The 20,356-nt window shown below is 43.4% G+C and overlaps 1 protein-coding gene across 2 annotated transcripts in view; it reads left to right on the forward strand.

The window, feature by feature from the left end:
- aig1 (androgen-induced 1 (H. sapiens)) overlaps window positions 1-20,356 on the forward strand; it is a 35,067-nt gene that overhangs the window by 11,287 nt on the left and 3,424 nt on the right. For both annotated transcript variants that reach the window (XM_053648081.1, XM_053648072.1), the window contains 2 exons: window positions 627-728; window positions 18,807-18,922. In XM_053648081.1, the coding sequence (XP_053504056.1) occupies window positions 627-728; window positions 18,807-18,922 (218 nt within the window). The remainder of the gene's footprint in view (window positions 1-626; window positions 729-18,806; window positions 18,923-20,356) is intronic.

Consider the following 20,356-nt stretch of genomic DNA (forward strand, 5'->3'; position numbering starts at 1 on the left):
ACTGGGAAGCATACCGTGGTACAGAACCCGGGACTACTTGTAGAAAGTGGTCTGAGTTCGGATCAACTGGAACTGAGAAGTGATTTCCGTGAATGTGAATACAACTCGTACTCGTGTCCTCACTTATTCAGGAAGAGAAGTACCCTACACATGTGTTTTAGCCAATGACGACATCATTAGTTTCTACAACACACGTGTACCATGAGTGACAAAGGAACGTTGTGGGACACAGAAAAGCTCCACTGCTAGGTCCAAAATAATAATAAAAAATAAAAAGATATGGTGAGTCACGTTGTGTTCTCCATGTGCGTTTGTGTATGATGTATTATGAACGCAATTGCACCGGTGTTTCTATAGAATCAAGTGAGTCTGAAATGACACCAACGCTACGGGGGGTGTCAGGAACAATCACACTCGGATTCGGACCGCAGCAAGCGTGCCCAGTGTGAAAACCACCTAAGACTAATTTTAAGAGTAACTCTCAAAAGCTTTATATGTTCTGGCCCTGATTCGAAGTCTAAATATTAGTCTCAATGAAAAAGATATTCGTTTACAATGTGCTGTAATCAGAAGGTTTGATAAAGATTACAGATATCTTTTTTCTCATAAATACCTTTGTTTTTCAGTTTGTGGTGACCATGTTCTGGAGCCTGTACCTCTATGACAGAAATTTGGTGTACCCAAGACTCCTGGATAATTTCATACCTCAGTGGCTAAACCATGGAATGGTAAGTATTTCACTGGTGCTTAACAAACAGTCTCACAACAAAAAGACAAAACTATTTAAGTACATTCTTTTGTCTGAATATTAAATGACATAATTAGTAATGCCAGTGATATTGTAATGATCAAAAAGGCCCACAGTAGAACATCCTTGCAGTCTCATAAGAGCTAAAACACATTTTGTTCCTTTAAATGCCTTGGGCTGTACTGACATTAGATGTGAAAACGGTGAGGTGAAGTTGTGCAACCACTGATTTCAATCAGATGAAGCAAAGTCCCAGAAACTTGGAACATCAGTGGTTTGCCCTGTTTTTATGACAAATAGGTAAGTCTGAGGAACATGAGCAGTATTGTTTCTGTGCTGAGCCACTGTAGATCCAACAAGATTGAACAAGTCATTCTGAATCACAGAAAGGAATTTTAAACAATTGCAATAGGCAACTGGAAATGATTGTGCATGCATGAGCTTAAAAATGAATAGAGTCCTGTTCCTAACACTAAATATTCAGGAGTATGTCCCAGTTGTTTACTCAGTGGCGCAACTACAAAATGTATTGGTCGCAAAGTATATTTTATTTAATAGACCTGGAAGATCATGCCAAATTGTTGGGAAAGACATTAGAGTTTAGTTATTGTGGTCATAAAAAAACAAAAAGAAAAAGAAGAAAAAAAAACTGCACAGGCCCACATGAAACACTTCAGAAAAGATTATTGTCTCAGACTGATATTTGCTGCATTTGTAAGTTTGTTTTGGACTTTACTGTGGTTATTTGTGCTGTAGTCACAATGCTGTTGTTCTACAGAAATGGCTTAACATGTGAATTAAGATGGTCCCTAAAGATCAAATACGAAAACAAGAAGCTAAGCTATTGGGCGTTGTGAGTACAACAGGTTCTCAAATGCAATTTTGTTTTTTTAAAAACATCTCAGGCTGGGAACAATTTGTGATAGCTTAGCCAGCTTGACTCTGTGATGGTTGTGGGAGTATTACACCATTACACCATTGTAAATATTTTGCTGCATTCCATGGTACCTCGTTTGTTTGTTTGTCCATGCTTCCATGGCAACAGTCCTCTGCTTCTCCCCGCTCATAGGAGGAAATAGTGGCCAAGCTTTGTTACTGCGAAGTCTGGATCTGCAATTAAAGATACACTGCCATCGCAGTTCTGTCTGCCTGTTGTATTTTTATCTCTTAGGTAAATCTGCTTACCTACAGCAGAGCAATTAGGAGTGCTTTACACCTTACTTCCAAGGATAGAAACCAAACTGAATTTTGGATGAGTGCAAGGTGTTGATTAAAAACTGTTGTCATGTTCTGTAGACAAGAAGCGCTAAAATGACTCATACTTTTGAAACCATTATTTTGGATATAAATGGAAGATTTTTGAAACATGAAGAGGACCATGCTGTGCATTGGTCACAGGGCATCACATTAAACTTTTTGAAGTTTTACAGATGTTAGGGTCTGGTTATACAGGAAAGCACTAGAGATGCAAGATACAGTACATGCCAGCAATATACTAGGTGCTTTACTGGAAATGTAATTATTTGTAAATAATTAGTTCAATAATGAGTAATTAATCAATAAAATCTGTCTCATAGAATATCCTGTTTTTAGTTTAAAAATTTCAGTAGAAATTAAAATGATAAACTTTCAATAACATCTCAATTTTAGCACAAAGAGTAATAACAAATGACTTGGTTTCTGACCAGGCTTAGTCCTGGAATAGTTTGGCTTCTTGCAATATCAAAATAATAACCACAGCACGGCAATAAAATGTTCAATAAATTTGAATTTATTGAAATACTGAGAGAAACATTAGTTAGTAAGGACAGACAAAGGAAAGAAGTGTGTGTGTGTGTGTGTGTGTGTGAGTGTGTGTGACAGAGAGGGAGAAAGGAAAAGAGGAGGGAGTATATGTGTGTGTGTGTGTGTGTGTAAAAGAGAGAGAGAGCGTGCAAGCATCTGTGTGTGTGGACATGTGCTCTGCTCTAGAGTTAATGTGTCCATGTGTGCTTTCGTGCTGAGATTATGAAAATGAATAATCATGTGAGACACGTGGAGATCACTGAGTGATTGTGTTAGTAAGCACAGAGTAAGATTACATGGAAAGATAAGAGTGAGAGGTCAGAGAGAGAGAAGGGAGATTTGCGGCAGTGCACGGAGATCCCGGTGTTTGACAGAATGCTGAATTTGGTCTGTCGTGGATGCACTTCTGGTGCAGTTCATTCAGATTTAAAACTGTGGAACAATGAAGATGTATCACACAAAGCGGGAAGACAAACCCACATTTCATGCTGCGGTGTGGAATTGGTTGATTGTACACTGATGAGCGATGTGAGCCGTTCTCTCGTTATGCTCCTACCACGATGGTCAGAGCCGAAAGAAACGTGAGCCTTCTCTTTGTGATCACATCACGTGCTGATCAGCCTGGGAGGGTGCTGAGATGTCCTCCATCCAGAGACAGAAGGAGACAATGTCTTGGAGGTCCTATTGAGGATGAACAAAGGCTGACGCATCCTTTTTTAAGGGTTTTAACCTGAGCCCTATATCAAGTCACATCCTTCCAGTGACTGTAAGAGTGTAGTAATGAAAGGGCATCCCCAGTCTGTGGGTGCGTGATACTTGCACAGATTATAATATTTGTTTCTATACGCATGTACATACTATCTGTTAATATTAATATGACTGCATGAGTTGCTTAAAATGATTTCCAAAAGCATGAAAGAGATCTTCCTTAGATGAGAAGTAATGCTGTCAAATTGAGCAATGCATATTTGGCAAAACTTCACAGAACTCACTTAATGTGGCATTGACAGTTAGTTCATCAGTATTTAACGAAGACTCTGTCAGGCTTTCATGCTAATACTAGATAGCAGTTTACCTCCACTGTGTAATTAGTTTGCTAACAAGTCAGTGTTGTCAGAGAAGTCATGAGCTACTGTACTGTACTTGGTAACTGCATCTCCCCTAAGAGGTTAAGCCTTTCAAAATGGCACCTTTAAGCCCTTACAAAGTGTATGGATTAAACTTTTAACAATCGAATTACTTTTGCAACAGCCACAGAACCTAAATGTGCCCAATCAGACTTGGTAGCAGTTGAATCTGCTCCTGGCAAGAGTGTGCCAGGCCATGATCATATTTAATTCAATAGGTTAGTTCATAGAAGCTTTAAATGAAGCATGGTCCTGGAATGGATCTCATTGTGTATACGCGGGCCTTTAGGACTAATTACCTAAGGTAAACAACCTCTATATCTACAACAGACTTTTGTTGTGCAGCGAACTGGAAAGAGGAGAGACAAAGGTGATACGGTGCAGTAGTCTTTCCACCGAAGCAACCCTCTTTGCCATCAACTATTTATGGGGTGCTTTTAGACTTTCAGTAGCCCCATACTCCACCTAGTTATCCTTTCCCCGAGTTGAATTTGGTATTGATTTCTTCCTAAGCTATTTATTCATCTTATCGGGTGAACAAGTTGGAACTTAGCTAATTAAGTGGTTTCATTTCCATGAGGTTTGTGTAGAGTTATGTAACATTAACTGAGTAAATAATGGGAATTCTATATCACCCACAGTTCTACAGATGGAATGATTTTGACACATGCACTTTGTGTAACCAAACACTCCAGGATTTTTGTAAGAAGGCCCGTTACATAACGACCTAATAGCTTCCTTTGTGCCTGTGGTGATGTACATCCTTTTCCATGTGCCGGTAAAGAAATGTTCACACCAAGCAAGCATCATAGACCTGCTCTTTAATAGTTCTAAACAGTTTCTTTGGCATTCCTCTACAAATCCTTCCGTTGGACTTCATGGGCTGTTGGTTAGAGTGGAAAAAGCTGTGCCCATGGGCCAATTTGGATGGGATGCTCTTCAGAAAATTGTCTCTAACTGTACACTCCTGCTGTGATTACTAGTATGTTTAGACATGCAGGAGTAAGCAACTCATCATTTACAGTTGCAAGGAGCCATGTGAGAAGTGAAAGAGCTCTGCAGCCACAATCGAGACGTCTCTGTTCTCACTTTTATTCTGATTCTGGCTTACTGAGTGCTGTTGTCTCTACAATGCACCACATTTCAAGTGAGCAATAGTGTAATGTCTAATGTAGATATTTGACTCTCAGTCTAATGCATAGAACAGAAACACAGTAAGTTGCTGGACTAAAAATGAGATATTCATGTTTATATCTATATGAGGCGGCTGTGGCTCAGGTGGTAGAGCGGGTTGTCCACTAATCGTAGGGTTGGCGGTTCGATTCCACATGCCTCCACATGCTGAAGTGTCCTTGGGCAAGACACTGAACCTCAAGTTGCTCCCAATGGCAAGCTAGCACCTTGCATGGCAGCTCTGCTACCATTGGTGTGTGTGTGTGTGTGTGTGTGTGTGTGTAAATGGGTGAATGAGGACCAGTGTAAAGTGCTTCGTAGAACTGCTAAGGTTAAAAAAGTGCTATATAAGTGCAGACCATTTACCATGTCAGAAATGAATAAATATTGAATGATATCAAACAGTGACCTTATTGTCCTCGACCTGTCCGCTGCCTTTGACACTGTGAATCACCAGATCCTCATTTACACTCTTGCCCACTTGCCAACTGGAAGTTGTGGCCTGAATCATGCCACATAGCTTTAGTTTCATTATATCACATCCTTCCTGCTGGAGTCTCTCAGGAGTCCTTGGTCTGTTCGCCTCTATGTTTATAGCAAATCACTGGGCTCAGTGATCAGATCTCACGGCTTCTCGTATCACTGTTTATGTTGATGACACAAAATATAACTTGTCTTTTCCTCCATCCACCTCACAAATTTCCCAGAAAATATTGACTGATTGACTTTGACATCTCTTCTCATTATCTGAAAGTTAACCTTGACAAAATTGAAGTGATATTCCTACTGCAAAAAATAGCTCGCATTGGGTTGATCTGACAGTCACTACAGATACCCTCACGGTCCACGATGCAGGCACGGCCAAGGATATTGGTGTAAATGATGAGTTTAACTTCTGCTCGGGATGTCGGACTCATGTCCGGTCTTGAGACATTTTATGGATTGATTTAGACTTGTCTCAGACTTATTGGAGTTTGTAATTGGACTCTCGGTCCTGGGCATCGGTCTCACTAAATATAGTCTTGGTTTCAACCAAGAGTTTGCAAGTAATGTTTGTGTTGTCTTTTTGTCTTTTCACATACACACATTGCATCTTTATTCCTTCCACCTCTGCATAATACCTTGAATATGACCATTTGTTACACAGTGTATTCAGACCTCAGTCATAACACAGGTTACACAAGAGTTATGTATTGCTTATGCCAGGGGTGTCCAAAGTCCGGCCCCAGGACCGAATGTGGCCTGAATGATTATTTAGTCTTGGCTACAGACAAAAATGTTCAAAAAGTTAACAGTGAGAAGGAGCGATTTCAAAAGAGCTGGACACAGGAATACTTTTTCTTCGAGAGCCAGAGCGAATGTGTGTGTCTCGTATGTCGAGAAGCTGTTGTGCTATTAAAGGAATTTAATATCATGAGACATCATAAAATAAAATAAAAATCACAGGAATTGCGAAATATATTCTGAGGATGAGAGGGCAGAGACTGAAGTAGCTGGAAGCTGACCTGACAGAAGGAACTTTTAATCTGAGCAAACAGCGCACAGAACATTACTAGAGCTAATAAGTGGCGATGCTTCCAACCACTAAGCCTGGAAAACCTTTTGTGAATCCTTTAATGGGTTCGGAAAAGAAGCATGAAATTAATGAATATCATCGTATGTGTCTACAGTTAACTACAGGTAATACCCCTCTGCAGTTATTCCACTACAATTAAATTCACTATATTGGAGCTCTAAAATAATATTTTGGTGACTGGCCCTCTCGTGTTTTGATGTGGTCTAATCTGGCCCCCTTTGGAAAAAGTTTGTACACCCCTGGTTTATGCACATGAGTTTTTTATAGCCTTCTTGGTAGCTAGACTACTCTAGCATGTGTACAAACAAGCATTTATCTCTTGCTTTCTTTTTATGAATCTTTCCAGATTTGCACCTTTGACCTGCAGGGCTTTATGCTGTTTTCTAAAAAGAATCATCTACTAAACAACTAAATGTAAAATGTCAATGTAACAGACATCACTCTACTGTAAGAATTCTAGCCTTTTGTTAATGTTATTACATGTAACATTCCGCTATTGTGCTAACCATACCACCTCTTATTCGTTTCAAAAACGGTTTGTTTTGGGGGTTTTTTCAGTCATGGTCCTGACTGTTTTAGGATAATTTTGCATTGCAACTGGACCACTCTGTAAAGCTCCCGCTTGACAGATGGCAGCTCGTTGTTGTTGCTGGCACGTCACCAGTCACTCACCATGGACATACTGTACAAAACAAGATAATGCAGTGCTCACTTTTCGTCCGCCAGTGGGGAAATTATTATACGAGCACTATAAATCAAATGATCTATTTTTAGGTAATTATGCTGCTCATAATGTGAAAAAGAGATGTATTTTGACTGAAACATTTAACATAACATTAGTCTGGCTACACACTTTGTAGCTCCATCGTGCCTTGAACTCGGCACTGCATCCTACCCTGATGGAAAGCTATGGCAGCAGTGTAAGACACATCCAGCCAAAACATCCTGTCATAAGAGGAGATCATCTTCTTAGGAAAATGCCAGGAACATGTAATAGTCTGTTTCTGTAGTATAGGATCTTATTAAAACACACAAGTAGATAATGTGATCAATGCACATTGCAGTGTGGATTTTGTACAGTACAATGCAAATGTACAATATCTGCCTTTATCATCGCAGTAAGTTAACTCAGAAGAACTCACATGGTACATCCCTTAAATGTTTTAATATTTGATTAGCTTTTGCTATTCGGGTGAATAGAACCAGTACCATGGAATAGAGGGTGAATTCACGTATGTTGGGAAAACAAAAACTTATGTTACTAATCTGCTTGATAGAAGTAACATGTGATGTCATATAAAGGGGTGTGGTAAGTTTCAAACGGGAAGTGTTTGATGCTTATCTTGGGGTAGGAAAAATGATGCCTGCTTTGGATATATATTTTTTTTTTTTTTTTTTTGAACAGTTCTAAAATGAAGTCTAGGCATGTGCATTGGGGTCCCAAAGGACAAAAAAATAGCTGTGCAAGGTTTTTACAAAAAAACATTTTAAGAACAGCTCAGCAAAGCTTATGGGAGGGGTTCTGCAAAATTCCCACCTTCCCAACAAGCCCAAAATATTTGGGCACAGGAAAAGACAGACATGTTTTTCAAGAGAACTAGTTGTTATTGGTGCACATTTCTGATTTGCAGTATATATAAGTGCAATACGTGTACAGTGTAGGCAGAACCTGGCACTCCTGCTCACAGCAAAGCCCAAGCTCATTAAAAACCATCAAATCCGTTAACGTGATACTAATAGGAGATGTGCTATTGGGGTCTAGCCTGATCTAAACACTGCTTACTGAACTCCAAAATAAAATATATTTCTAGCATATTTCTGTGCAAAAGAAATACATTCATTAATTGAGGTGCTGCTCCATATATCCCATGCAGACACGCTGTTCTTCGTTCTTAAATTGTCATTCTTCATCATAATTAAAAGAAAATCTTGTCTGAAAATTATAAAGTCTGCTTAAAGGACCCAATTTTGACTTGCAGAAACATTGCTTTATAATGGATTTTGATCGTGTGTCCAGTAAACTTTCTGGACTGTAACAAACCCAAAAACTGAAATAAATCTGGTCAAATATTATTAGATGGCTGTTGTTGTCACAATTTGAGGTTGAGCCAGAAGCAGATGCAGATGCAGATGCAGATAAAGACATTTATTTAAAGAAACGTACTAAGAAACAAAGACACTATGACAACCTTGAAACACACTGTGGCAAGAAACAAACATCAAGACATGAACAACGGGAGTCTAAGACAACAAAAGACAACCAACCGTGCAGACACGGACTATATATACACAGGAGTGCTCATCAACCAAAACGTGAATCAGGTGCAGGTGGTCATGTGACAACTAGTGCAGTGCAGTGGCTGATGGGAAATGGAGTCCAGAGTTTCTTGATACGTGACAGAACCCTCCCCCAAGGGCGCTACTTTCGGAGCACCCAAAATTATACGTCCTCCCTCTGGTGGTCCTGGTCCCCTGGGATAAATGTCCCCAGCAAAACCAGGAGGCCGGGCAGCTTCCACAATGGCATAGGGAGGCTGAGATATTTCCTCAGCTGAACATGAAAGCGGGGCGATGTCCTCGGCAGAGCATGAAAGCGGGGCAACGTTCTCCACGGGACAGGAGAGGGGAGCGATGTTCTCCATGAGACTCAAGGGGGGAGCGATGTTCTCCGCGAGGCCAGGGAGAGGAGCGATGTTCTCCGCGAGGTCAGGGAGAGGAGCGACGTCTTTAGCGGAACATGGAGGCAGAGCGACGACCTCAACGGAGCAGGAAGGCAGAGCGACGTCCTCGGCGGAGCATGAAGGCAGGGCGACGTCCTCGGCGGAGCAGGAAGGCAGAGCGACGTCCACAGCTGAACAGGGCAGCGGGACAGCCTCCTCGGCTGTGCAGGGCAGCGGGACAGCCTCCTCGGCTGTGCATGGCAGCGGGACAGCCTCCTTGGCCTGTGCCTCTGAGGTCTCCATGTTGACCTCAGGTGAGAACTCCACAGCTGAGACCTCCCCGTAGGCCTCAGGCTGGAGCCCTGCTGTCCTCATTGCCCCCCCCAAAAAAATTTCTGGGCCAGCCTTCACCTCTGGACTGCGCAGCAAGGTGTGCCTCCCCTGCAGTGGAAAGCCCCAGATGCTCAGGTTACTCTGCTGGCTGTGTTGCAAGGCGGACTGTGGCGTGAGCGGAGCTTGGCGATGCGTGTCGGCGGCCTGTGGCGTGAGCGGAGCTTGGCGGTGCGTGTCGGCGGACTGTGGCGTGAGCGGAGCTTGGCTGTGCATGTCTGCGGACTGTGGCGTGAGCGGAGCTTGGCTGTGCGTGTCCGCGGACTGTGGCGTGAGCGGAGCTTGGCTGGGTGTGAGCGGCATTTGGTCATTTGGGTCAGTAGGCCTGAACGTGAACTCAGGGACGTGAGGCTTGGCTTGGACCTTCCTGACTGGAGGCTGGACCTGGAGCTCAGGGACTGGAGGCTGGACCTGGAGCTCAGGGACTGGAGGCTGGACCTGGAGCTCAGGCACTGGAGGCTGGACCTGGAGCTCAGGCACTGGAGGCTTGACCTGGAGCTCAGGCACTGGAGGCTTGACTTGGATCTCAGGCACTGGAGGCTTGACCTGGATCTCAGGCACTGGAGGCTTGACTTGGATCTCAGGCACTGGAGGCTTGACTTGGATCTCAGGGACGTGAGACTTGACTTGGACCTTAGGGACTTGAGACCTGACTGGGACTTGGATATCAGGGACCTGAGACTTGACTGGGACTTGGACTTTCCTGACTGGAAGCTTGGCTTGGATCTCAGGGACTGGAGGCTTGGCTTGGATCTCAGGGTTGAGCTCTGTATGACGTTGCCTGTAGTAGTGGGTAAACGGCAGGGCAGGTTCGCCTTCCAGACTTACCCCCCTGAGAAGTTGTTCTAGCTCCTCCTTCGCCTCCGGACTCCCGAATCGCAACATGAAATCCCCCACAAACTGTTCTACACCGTCCAGGTTCCTACAGTGCTTCTCCAGTTTTAGCTGCACCCATTGACGGGCCGGTCCAAAGAACCGGGACCACATAAATCGGAGCCATTGCTTCTCCTCTGGCTTAGGGTCAAACAGGCTGGTGAAATAGTATTGACAGTCTACCAGGAAATACTCTGGGGCACCGAAAAATCCGTCAAATGGGTCCGGAAGCTCCATAGATGTCCATTGTGGGAAGTGGACGGAGTCTATAGCGGGGACGGTTGGCGTCGACTTCCGGGTTCTGCGTCTCCTCCGTTCTCCTGCTGCTTCCATCGTGGAGGCGATCTGCTGCTTCTGATAGTAGGTCTTTCGTTCTGTCACAATTCGAGGTTGAGCCAGAAGCAGATGCAGATGCAGATGCAGATAAAGACATTTATTTAAAGAAACGTACTAAGAAACAAAGACACTATGACAACCTTGAAACACACTGTGGCAAGAAACAAACATCAAGACATGAACAACGGGAGTCTAAGACAACGAAAGACAACCAACCGTGCAGACACGGACTATATATACACAGGAGTGCTCATTAACCAAAACGTGAATCAGGTGCAGGTGGTCATGTGACAACTAGTGCAGTGCAGTGGCTGATGGGAAATGGAGTCCAGAGTGTCTTGATACGTGACAGTTGTAAACTGTTGCCTAAATAACAGTTTCTTGGTTTGGGAAAGACAGCACTTTCTTCAAGAAAGTACACCCTCCTTCAATTCAAGGCTTTTATTTATCAGTGCTTAAATAACTATTGTCTGGTCCTCATCAACTTCTATAAACAAGAAAATAAGCTCAGCTGACAACAAAAAACTACAACAGATTTCAATATATAGTCATTTTCCCCCCAAAAAAAGTACACCCTATTATTTAGTAACATGTAGAACCACCTTTAGCAACAATAATTGAAGTAAATGTTTTCTGTAGGAGTTTATCAGTCTCTCACTGTTACGAAACGTAGACTGGAGGCGGATGCAGGTGCAGGTCACAGTCTTTATTAGACACAAAACTCACGATTAAAGTAAACGCGGTCTTCACCGGGAAACGAGAACATTCGAGGCATGGAAAACAAACGAGACTACTGATCCAAACAATACTAACCAGGATCAACTAAAGACACGATATAATACTGAGCGAAGTGCTCAGTCACCCAGGCATTTAAATAAAGAACATGATTAACTCAAAGCATGGACACCTGGGGCAAATTAAAGTCAGATAATATGAAATGCTCAATCTGGAAGCGAGCGAACAAAAACAATGTCACGTGACTCGTCAGGAGCTGAGCCAGTGCCCTCTGCTGGCCGTGGCATAACAGAACCCCCCTCCAAAGGGTGCTCCTCCTGGAGCACCAAGAACCCCCCTCCAACAGGGGTCTCTTGCTGCCACGGAAAGCGAGGCAGCCTCCGTCGGGCAGCAGAGGGGTGGAGCAACACCCCCACCGGGGTTGAAAGTCGGAGCGCCGCCCCCGGCGGTGCTGGAAGTGGAACACAGGGCGCCGCCCCCGGCGGCTCTGGAACGCGGCTCTGGTCCTGCTGTCCAGCCCAGCCGAGGAGGTCGTCCCGCTGCCCTGCACGGCCGAGGAAGCTGTCCTGCTGTCCAGCCCAACAGAGGAGGCCGCCCAGCCCTCCAGTCCCGCTGGGGACGCCGCCCAGCCCTCCAGTCCTGCTGGGGACTCCGCCCAGCCTTCCAGTGCTGCTGGGGGTGGTGCCCAGCGTTCCAGTGCCGTCAGGGGCGGTGCCCAGCGTTTCAGTTCCAGAGCCGCCGGGGGCGGCGCCCTGCGTTCCAGAGTCTCCGGGGGTGGCGCCCTGCGTTCCAGAGCCGCCGGGGGCGGCGCCCCCAGCGGGACTGGAGGGCTGGGCGGCCTCCTCTGTTGGGCTGGACAGCAGGACAGCTTCCTCGGCCGTGCAGGGCAGCGGGACGACCTCCTCGGCTGGGCTGGACAGCAGGACCCCCAGGAAAAAATGTCCCCAGCAAAACCAGGAGGCCGGGCGGCTTCCACAACGGCACAGGGAGGCTGGGATACTTCCTCAGCTGAACATGAAAGCGGGGCGACGTCCTCGGCAGAGCATGAGAACGGGGCGACATCCTCCACGGGACAGGAAAGGGGAGCGATGTTCTCCATGAGACTCAAGGGGGGAGCGAGGTTCTCCGCGAGGCCAGGAAGAGGAGCGAGGTTCTCCGCGAGACTCAAGGGGGGAGCGAGGTTCTCCACGAGGCCAGGAAGAGGAGCGAGGTTCTCCGCGAGGCCAGGAAGAGGAGCGAGGTTCTCCGCGAGGCCCAAGGGAGGAACAATGCTCTCCGTGGAGCATGAGGGGGGAACGATGTCCTCCGTGGAGCAGGAAGGGGGAGCGACATACTGAGAGAAGCAAAGAAAAGGAGCGACGTCTTCAGCGGAACATGGAGGCAGAGTGACATCCTCAGTGAAGCAGGATGGCAGAGAGACGACCTCAGCCGAGCAGGAAGGCAGAGCGACGACCTCAGCCGAGCAGGAAGGCAGAGCGACGACCTCAGCCGAGCAGGAAGGCAGAGCGACGTCCTCAGCCGAACAGGAAGGCAGAGCGACGTCCTCAGCCGAACAGGGAGGCTGAGCGGCGTCCACAGCCGAACAGAGAGGCTGAGCGGCGTCCACAGCCGAACAGGAAGGCAGAGCGACGTCCTCAGCCGAACAGGGAGGCTGAGCGGCGTCCACAGCCGAACAGAGAGGCTGAGCGGCGTCCACAGCCGAACAGAGAGGCAGAGCGGCGTCCACAGCCGAACAGGAAGGCAGAGCGACGCCCACAGCCGAACAGGAAGGCAGAGCGACGCCCACAGCCGAACAGGGAGGCTGAGCGGCGTCCACAGCCGAACAGGGAGGCTGAGCGACGTCCACAGCCGAACAGGGAGGCGGAGCGACGTCCTCGGCGGGGCATGAAAGCGGAGCGACGTCCTCGGCGGGGCATGAAAGCGGAGCGACGTCCTCGGCGGGGCATGAAAGCGGAGCGACGTCCTCGGCGGAGCATGATGGCTGAGCGAGATCCATAATAGGGGAGGGAGGGTGGGAGTTGGTCTCAGCCCCGACCAAAAATTCCCCCTCCTGTCGGCGTGTCATGGCGTAGTCCCTTACAAACGCCGGGTGTGGCCTGGTGCATGGTCTGTCCAGCTGCGGCAGGCCTAGCATGCGGTTATTCTGAGCAAGCAGTTCATCTGTCCTTCTTCCCTGCTCCAGTAGTCCTAAATACCACTCCGCATATGCTGCAAACCAGGCGTCCATCGTGGTGATCTGCTGCTTCTGATAGTGGGTCTTTCGTTCTGTCACGAATCGAGGTTGAGCCAGAAGCAGGTGCAGATAATAACATTTATTGAAACAAACGTACTAGGAAACAAAGACACGAACACAACTTGGAAAACTACTGTGGCATGAAACAAAACACCGAGACATGAACAACGAGAGTCTAAGACAACGAAAGACACGCAAACCGTGCAGACACGGACTATATATACACATGAGTCCTCATTAACAAAACGTGAATCAGGTGCAGGTGGTCATGTGACAGCTAGTGCAGTGCAGTGGCTGATGGGAAGTGGAGTCCAGAGTTTCTTGATACGTGACATAGTCCTGTAGGTCACATGATGTAGCTCTTGGGTTTTTCTTTATATTTCTGAGCATTAAACGATCTTCTGGGAAGATTGGCCTGCCTTGAAGGCTCTACATTTGTAAACAATCCTTCTCACTGTAGAATGCTGAATTTCAAATTGTTCGGAGATGGCCTTATAACCCTTCCCAGATTGATGAGCAGCAACAGTTGCTTCTCTGAGGTCGTGGCAGATGTCTGTTCTCCTTGGCATGATGTAGACACACATCTGAGTGCTCCAGAACACCAAACTGCCAAAAGTTATGCTTTTATAGAGATAGTCACACTTTTTGATGATTAACTGTTCATTTGTATTTCACTAGTAACATCTGGCTGCTAATTACTCTCTTAATGATTGTGTAAGTAGGAAGGGTGTACTTATTTTTTCCCACCTGGTTTCTGAATGTTGGTTTACTTTTTGGGAAAAAATGGCTACATATTAAAATATGTTGTGTTTTTGTTGTCACCTGAGGTTATTTGTTTGTTTATAGAAGTTGGTGAGGACCACACAAATGTTATTTAGGCCCTGATGAATAAGAACATAAAATTCAGGGTGTACTTTCTTTTTCTCATGATTGTGTAGTGTACACTTAAGATGCCAGGTCTAAATAGAAGCCCATGGTCATTACATAACATTAGATTGATCTACATACATGATGATTTGTTTCAGTTATTTTGAACCAAGGTGCATAGGCTTCTTTAATTCGTTTGGTTTGGGCAGGTGTGAACATGTCGTTTAAATCCAGATGTGGGCCAAATCAACTGCACCTACATCCAAATCAAGTACTAAATGAACTTCAGTTCAAGTGTGAAAGCAGTTTGACGCAAATTAAAGAAGTGTTGGGAAGTGCTGGGTCGCTGCGTCTGTTTGAGTTTACCAGGCTCTTCATAGTCCGTCTAAGCAACAAAAATGGCACAGCTTATGGGTTTGATCTGAACTAAAACTCAGATGAAAATAGTAATGCCCTTTCTTTGCTGGTGTATAGAATTAGGACAGAGACAATGACAGGACAGGGGTCTATAACTGCCAAGATTATGAAAATAGGCACCCATTTCAGACCAGCTTCCGTTGACGCAACATGACCTGCTGTTAATAAACAGGATGAATACAGCTGTGTTAATGACTGATTACTTTCTAATTGCAATAATGCTGCATTCTTAAACAGAATCAGTCCTTCTTTGACCTTTTCGTAGTGACAACATAGAGTTCACATCTGAAGTCAACAGTGCACCACTCTGTAGAGCCGGAGTAGAACCAGCTGACAGAAAATGTGATTCAGCCTGGCACAATTGTGTATGGATCAGAGGAAGCAGATGTGTTTTTTCGGAGTGGGAGCAGGAGACAGATTTAGTTAACAGATCGGAAAAAAATTCAAGTCTCCAACAACCACAGCAGTGCAAGAAAAAAAGACGATGTTCAGCGATATTAATTCCTCTCAGGACAAAAAAAATAAAAAATCATTTTCCCTGCTTTTTCCCGTGTGCTCTCAGCTTAGCTATTTCCTTTGCTTTTTTTTTGTGAATACTTAAAAAAATCAATAATTGCAGGTCTGTTTTTCAATTATACTTCTATTTCAATGCCTTTTAGGGCTTGGCAGTGCACAATATCATCCTGGACTTGTGATTTAAGTGCCGTGCTGAGCCTGGAAAAGTTGTTAGGATAGGTTTCTCCAGCCAAACCCCATCATTAAAATGGACTCATAGCTGCTGGCTCACTAGCTCATCCTTGATAACTACAAAAAATATTTACTTATCTTGACCCAGTGAAGGATGACAACTATTTGTAACTATTGCTCCAAAAGCTAACACAGAGGTCTTGACTCTGAAGAGCTGTGAAATCATTTGCTCTCATACTTCAGTTCTGGGTTCCTGTGAACATTTCTGACAAATGAGTAACTTTCTTTCACTCTGCATATGGAAACATTTGTGCTAATTCTTCTGCTAATACTCAATGATATCCAATGCAAAATGAAAGTGTGAAATCACAACACCAAAATAACCTCCCTTCAACGTCCGTGAAAGACATTTGGGAAATCTGACTCATGTTTTTCCATAACATTTTAAAGTAGTTTAAATAGCATGTGTTTTATTCAAAATGGCTGAAGCATGTTGGCAAGCACTAAATAGAGGTGGATTTTGCACTATCATTGTTGTAGAAGTGAAACCGTGTAAACATGGGCCTGTTCTTCTTATAGTTAAGGGTCTTCTGGCTGCGCTATGCTGTTTTGTAGGATGGAATTTTCCACAGACTGTCCTGGTGTGCAGAGCAAAACCACAAGAACGTCTCTGCCTGGTATGGTGGTCAGAGAAAGAGAGCTGCCACTTTATACTAGGATGGGGGCTAAAATAAAGCATATCTTTATATCTGGATTGTGCACAGGATGGGTGTAAGTCAATGCAACAATGTTAACGCTAATTAACCCTGGAAAAACTGGAAGACACTGAAAGAACAGGGCTGGCAGAAATACAGATCTTTTTTTCATTCACAAATTATAACAACCAATCTCAATTTTCAGAACATAACTTTATCAAAGCAAATTAATTATGTATCAAAACAACATCTTTCTCAAATCAAGATGCTCTTATCAAAAAGCCATCTAATAATATGATGGCAGAAAAATTGGCTGGAGACGTGATCAGAATCTGTAAAACTGGGACGCAGTCACAGTGAGTCTGCCAGACAAAATGGCATCCTTTAAGTGGCATTTCATTATAATGACTTTTGGAGAAAGAAAGTCAATATATGATGGACAATATGATGAAGAACAATAATTTAAGAATTAAGAAAAACATGAGGGTACAAGTTTTAAAGTATTTTTAATACATACAGTGTGCAAGGGCTGTATGAAGCAGTGGCTCAGTAAATGAAATACTTCTTATGTTTCTGCAGAAATATGCAAAAAATAAAAATAAAACTTGGACATCAGTAAAAACTGAGGTGGAATTTTGTTAGAACCTGGCAACTTGGGTGTGCTCTTCTTTTTTTGTTTGTTTCAGCCTACGGGATCCTGATGCACGCACCTAGTCTGAAGCATTCTAAAAATAAAAAATAAATAAAAAAAGATGCAACATGTAACCTCACCCTGACCCTGAGCACCAAGAGGTATTTAGCAGGGATTTCATTGCTGACAGGGGGGAGATGAGCTGTGGTGTCATGTGAGCTCTTCTGTCAGCTGGTAGTGTGTCAGGGACAGCCTAGGAGGCCAGTTGGAGAAATATAAGCCCTGACCTTGGGAGCACTCTCCCTGACACACTATCCCCTCCAGGAGCTTTCTGCCGGCCAGCCTTCATACGTATACTACAGATTCCACCATGCTTTGCAGCCAGCTAATCCTCTCAGCAGGTTCAGACAGGCAGAAGTTTGATGAAGCAAGTAACATCTAAATCAGGGACACACTCAAGCCTCTACAGATAAGGCATCTGATCAGAGATGTTATTGTAAAAACATGACATAACTAAAACTAAACTTTCATTAATGTAGAGGTGGTTTTTAACTCAATATGGTTCACTTCTCTGGTTGTTTAGTTGATCAGATCAATCAGTAGAATCAGTATTGTGTCCAAGCTTGGTGTTTGCACATGCAGAACACAACAGGAAACGAAGGTGACAGTAGATCAGGTCTTAAGACCTTATCTACATGGATTATATACATATTATAATTCTGAAATTTGTACTATTGTAATGGAAAATTAAATATTTTGTCCAGTGATTGACCAGTGAGCAAACACCTTTCATAAAATAAATAGTAATGTCAAAGATCACAAGAAAACAAATCTTACCTGAGATACATTTATATTTAGTTATTCAAAAGTGCATTAAATGGAGTCACTTATGTGAGGAGTATGTATAGATACATTCTTGGTGTCAGTATATAACACTGCTCCATTGAGGCACAGTCTATGTGAGGGGTGTATTTGGTGTTAGGTGTGATGAAAATCACTCAGACAGATAGGTATCAAAGATGTGAATCCAAAAAGCATTTTGAATGATTTTTTTTTTCCTGTGGAAATATATTAAACTTAAGGCACACCAATACAAAGCCCATTTATTTATCATGTCATGTAATTTCAGACAGGTTCATACATCTCCAATTGGAAGCCATTTCCAAATCATATACTGTATAAAGGCAAAGGATGCTGCCATTAAACACTCATTGAAAGCCTGGTCAATAATTGGTTTTGGAGAATAGTGACCAAATTGGAGCGCTCATTTTCCTGTGCTCCCCTTTTCCAGAAGATGGCTCAGGTGCCACAATAGATGTTTGCCAGAACAGTGTATTTTTTTAACAGCATATAAATACATATATATATATATATATATATATATATATATATATATATATATATATATATATATATATATATACATATATATATGACTTGAGTAATGGCTGAAGTCATGACAATAACACCGCTGGTCTGTTGAGGAAAGTGAGTCATGAATGCAGCCATTACAGCGGAGTGATGTTTGCGCGGGAAGGAAGGAGGGGTGGCCCAGTTTAATTGAGTGAAATGGCATGGAGGGGCAAATCATTTCAGTTCTGCTAGCAGATATTAAAGGGCACGTTCAGACAGATCATGAGTACTAACACTGAATGAAAACTTGATAGCATTTCAAATATGGATTAGCCTATTAAACCTAGCTGAACGAGTTGGAGGATGCAGACATCTTAGGAACATGTATTGAATGTGACAGGAACGTTAAACAGAGAAAGCACTTTTCGCTGAAATGATATTGTTTTAACTTTATAATAACCCTGTAACAGTGTGTTATTTCATTTTTGTGTGGAATGAAATTTCTTTCCCTTTTCTCCAGCATACGACAGTGCTTCCTTTCATCATCATTGAGATGAGAACCACACGTCACCTCTATCCCAGCAGGATGTGTGGACTCTTGGCTGTGTGCTGCTTCTGTGTGGGATATGTCCTTTGGTAACTACCTTCACTGACTATTGCTGTGCTGTCATCATTACACCAGTGGATGTTTGTGGATGAGTTAACAGAGTGTCAGGCCTTTGTGTAATACAGTATATTCAAGATTTTAATTTGTTTTTCCATAACAATATGGCCTAACGCTTCTTGATATGTTAAAAGGAGGGGTTAAAGTGAGCCGGAAGGATCCGGAACGGCATTCTGGCACCCCAAGTAACTCGGAGAGAGTAAAAATTGGTGCGTGTTATATATTCTAGATAGACTCAAATCTGCATTACAGGACAGCATTTAGAGTCACTCTTTAAAAAATAATAATACAAGCTTTTGAGAATAAAGTTGTAAAAATTTGAGAATGAAGTAGTGACACTGTGACAGAATGGTGCATATCAGAGCAACGGAAATAAAGAATTACTTGACAAATAAAGAAAATCTTCTGCCGTATCTGCATCACATTATTATTAGTACTAGAGCTTTGAAAGGACTCAGCAGGAAACACAAACTTGGAGGAAATCTGTGGCATAACAGATGTAACTCCAGTGCGCTCACTACAGCAATCAAGCCCACAATGTTGAATGGTATATGAACTCACCATAAGGTTTTATCACACACATGCATATACCAAAATGCACTGGGGCTTGACGCCGAATGCATCATAGTTCCACTCCTTACGGATCGCTCATTTTGATTATCATTATCATGACCTTGATGAAGACCATGGAGATTTCTCCTTCAACACAAGAGACAATAATTTCACCAAATACTCAATCCTCATTTTAATACCCAAACGTTGTGCTGATGTACTTCATTTTGTCATAGGATTATGACTATTCTCGAAATATTATATTTTTATTTTTTGCATGAGGTGTATACATGAACATTTTCTATTCTGATTCATCATTCAGATTATTAACTGATTATTAGGCAACATGTAAACGTAACTAATGAGAGGCGGGAATGTAAACGCTCAAAATCACTTCAAATCTGGTTGATTTTAGGAGGGCTGCTGATTTAACTGTCCATGTTTAGTTCAACTTGTAATGATATATGCGCTAATCAACTTCAAACTAAGAAACATGGCGAACAAAAATTTTTGGTGAACAAGAACTTTTTGCTAGATTGTTCCAATAATTCATGTCCAAATTTGTTCGCTTGGTGATTAAGTTAGCTGTCGAGTAATCTAGTAACACAAACTGGATGCTAGTTGAGCAAATATCGCTAGCAACATGAACTGAAATCAAACAAAAAACTGTTCTATGTTATCCCAGTCGAAATGTCCCAGTTTATTTACATCATGTTATGATTTCTCTTTAAACAAAAAGGTATAAGCTGAGGTGGTGAGGAAGACTGTATAGAATTGTACCCTCTTGGCAGTGAAAAAGCTATTGCATTTAAAAATAAACTGTCATAACATCTTGCTACTGAGAAATGTACTTC

Source organism: Ictalurus furcatus, chromosome 2, assembly GCF_023375685.1.
Source record: "Ictalurus furcatus strain D&B chromosome 2, Billie_1.0, whole genome shotgun sequence".
NCBI classification, from domain to species: domain Eukaryota; kingdom Metazoa; phylum Chordata; class Actinopteri; order Siluriformes; family Ictaluridae; genus Ictalurus; species Ictalurus furcatus.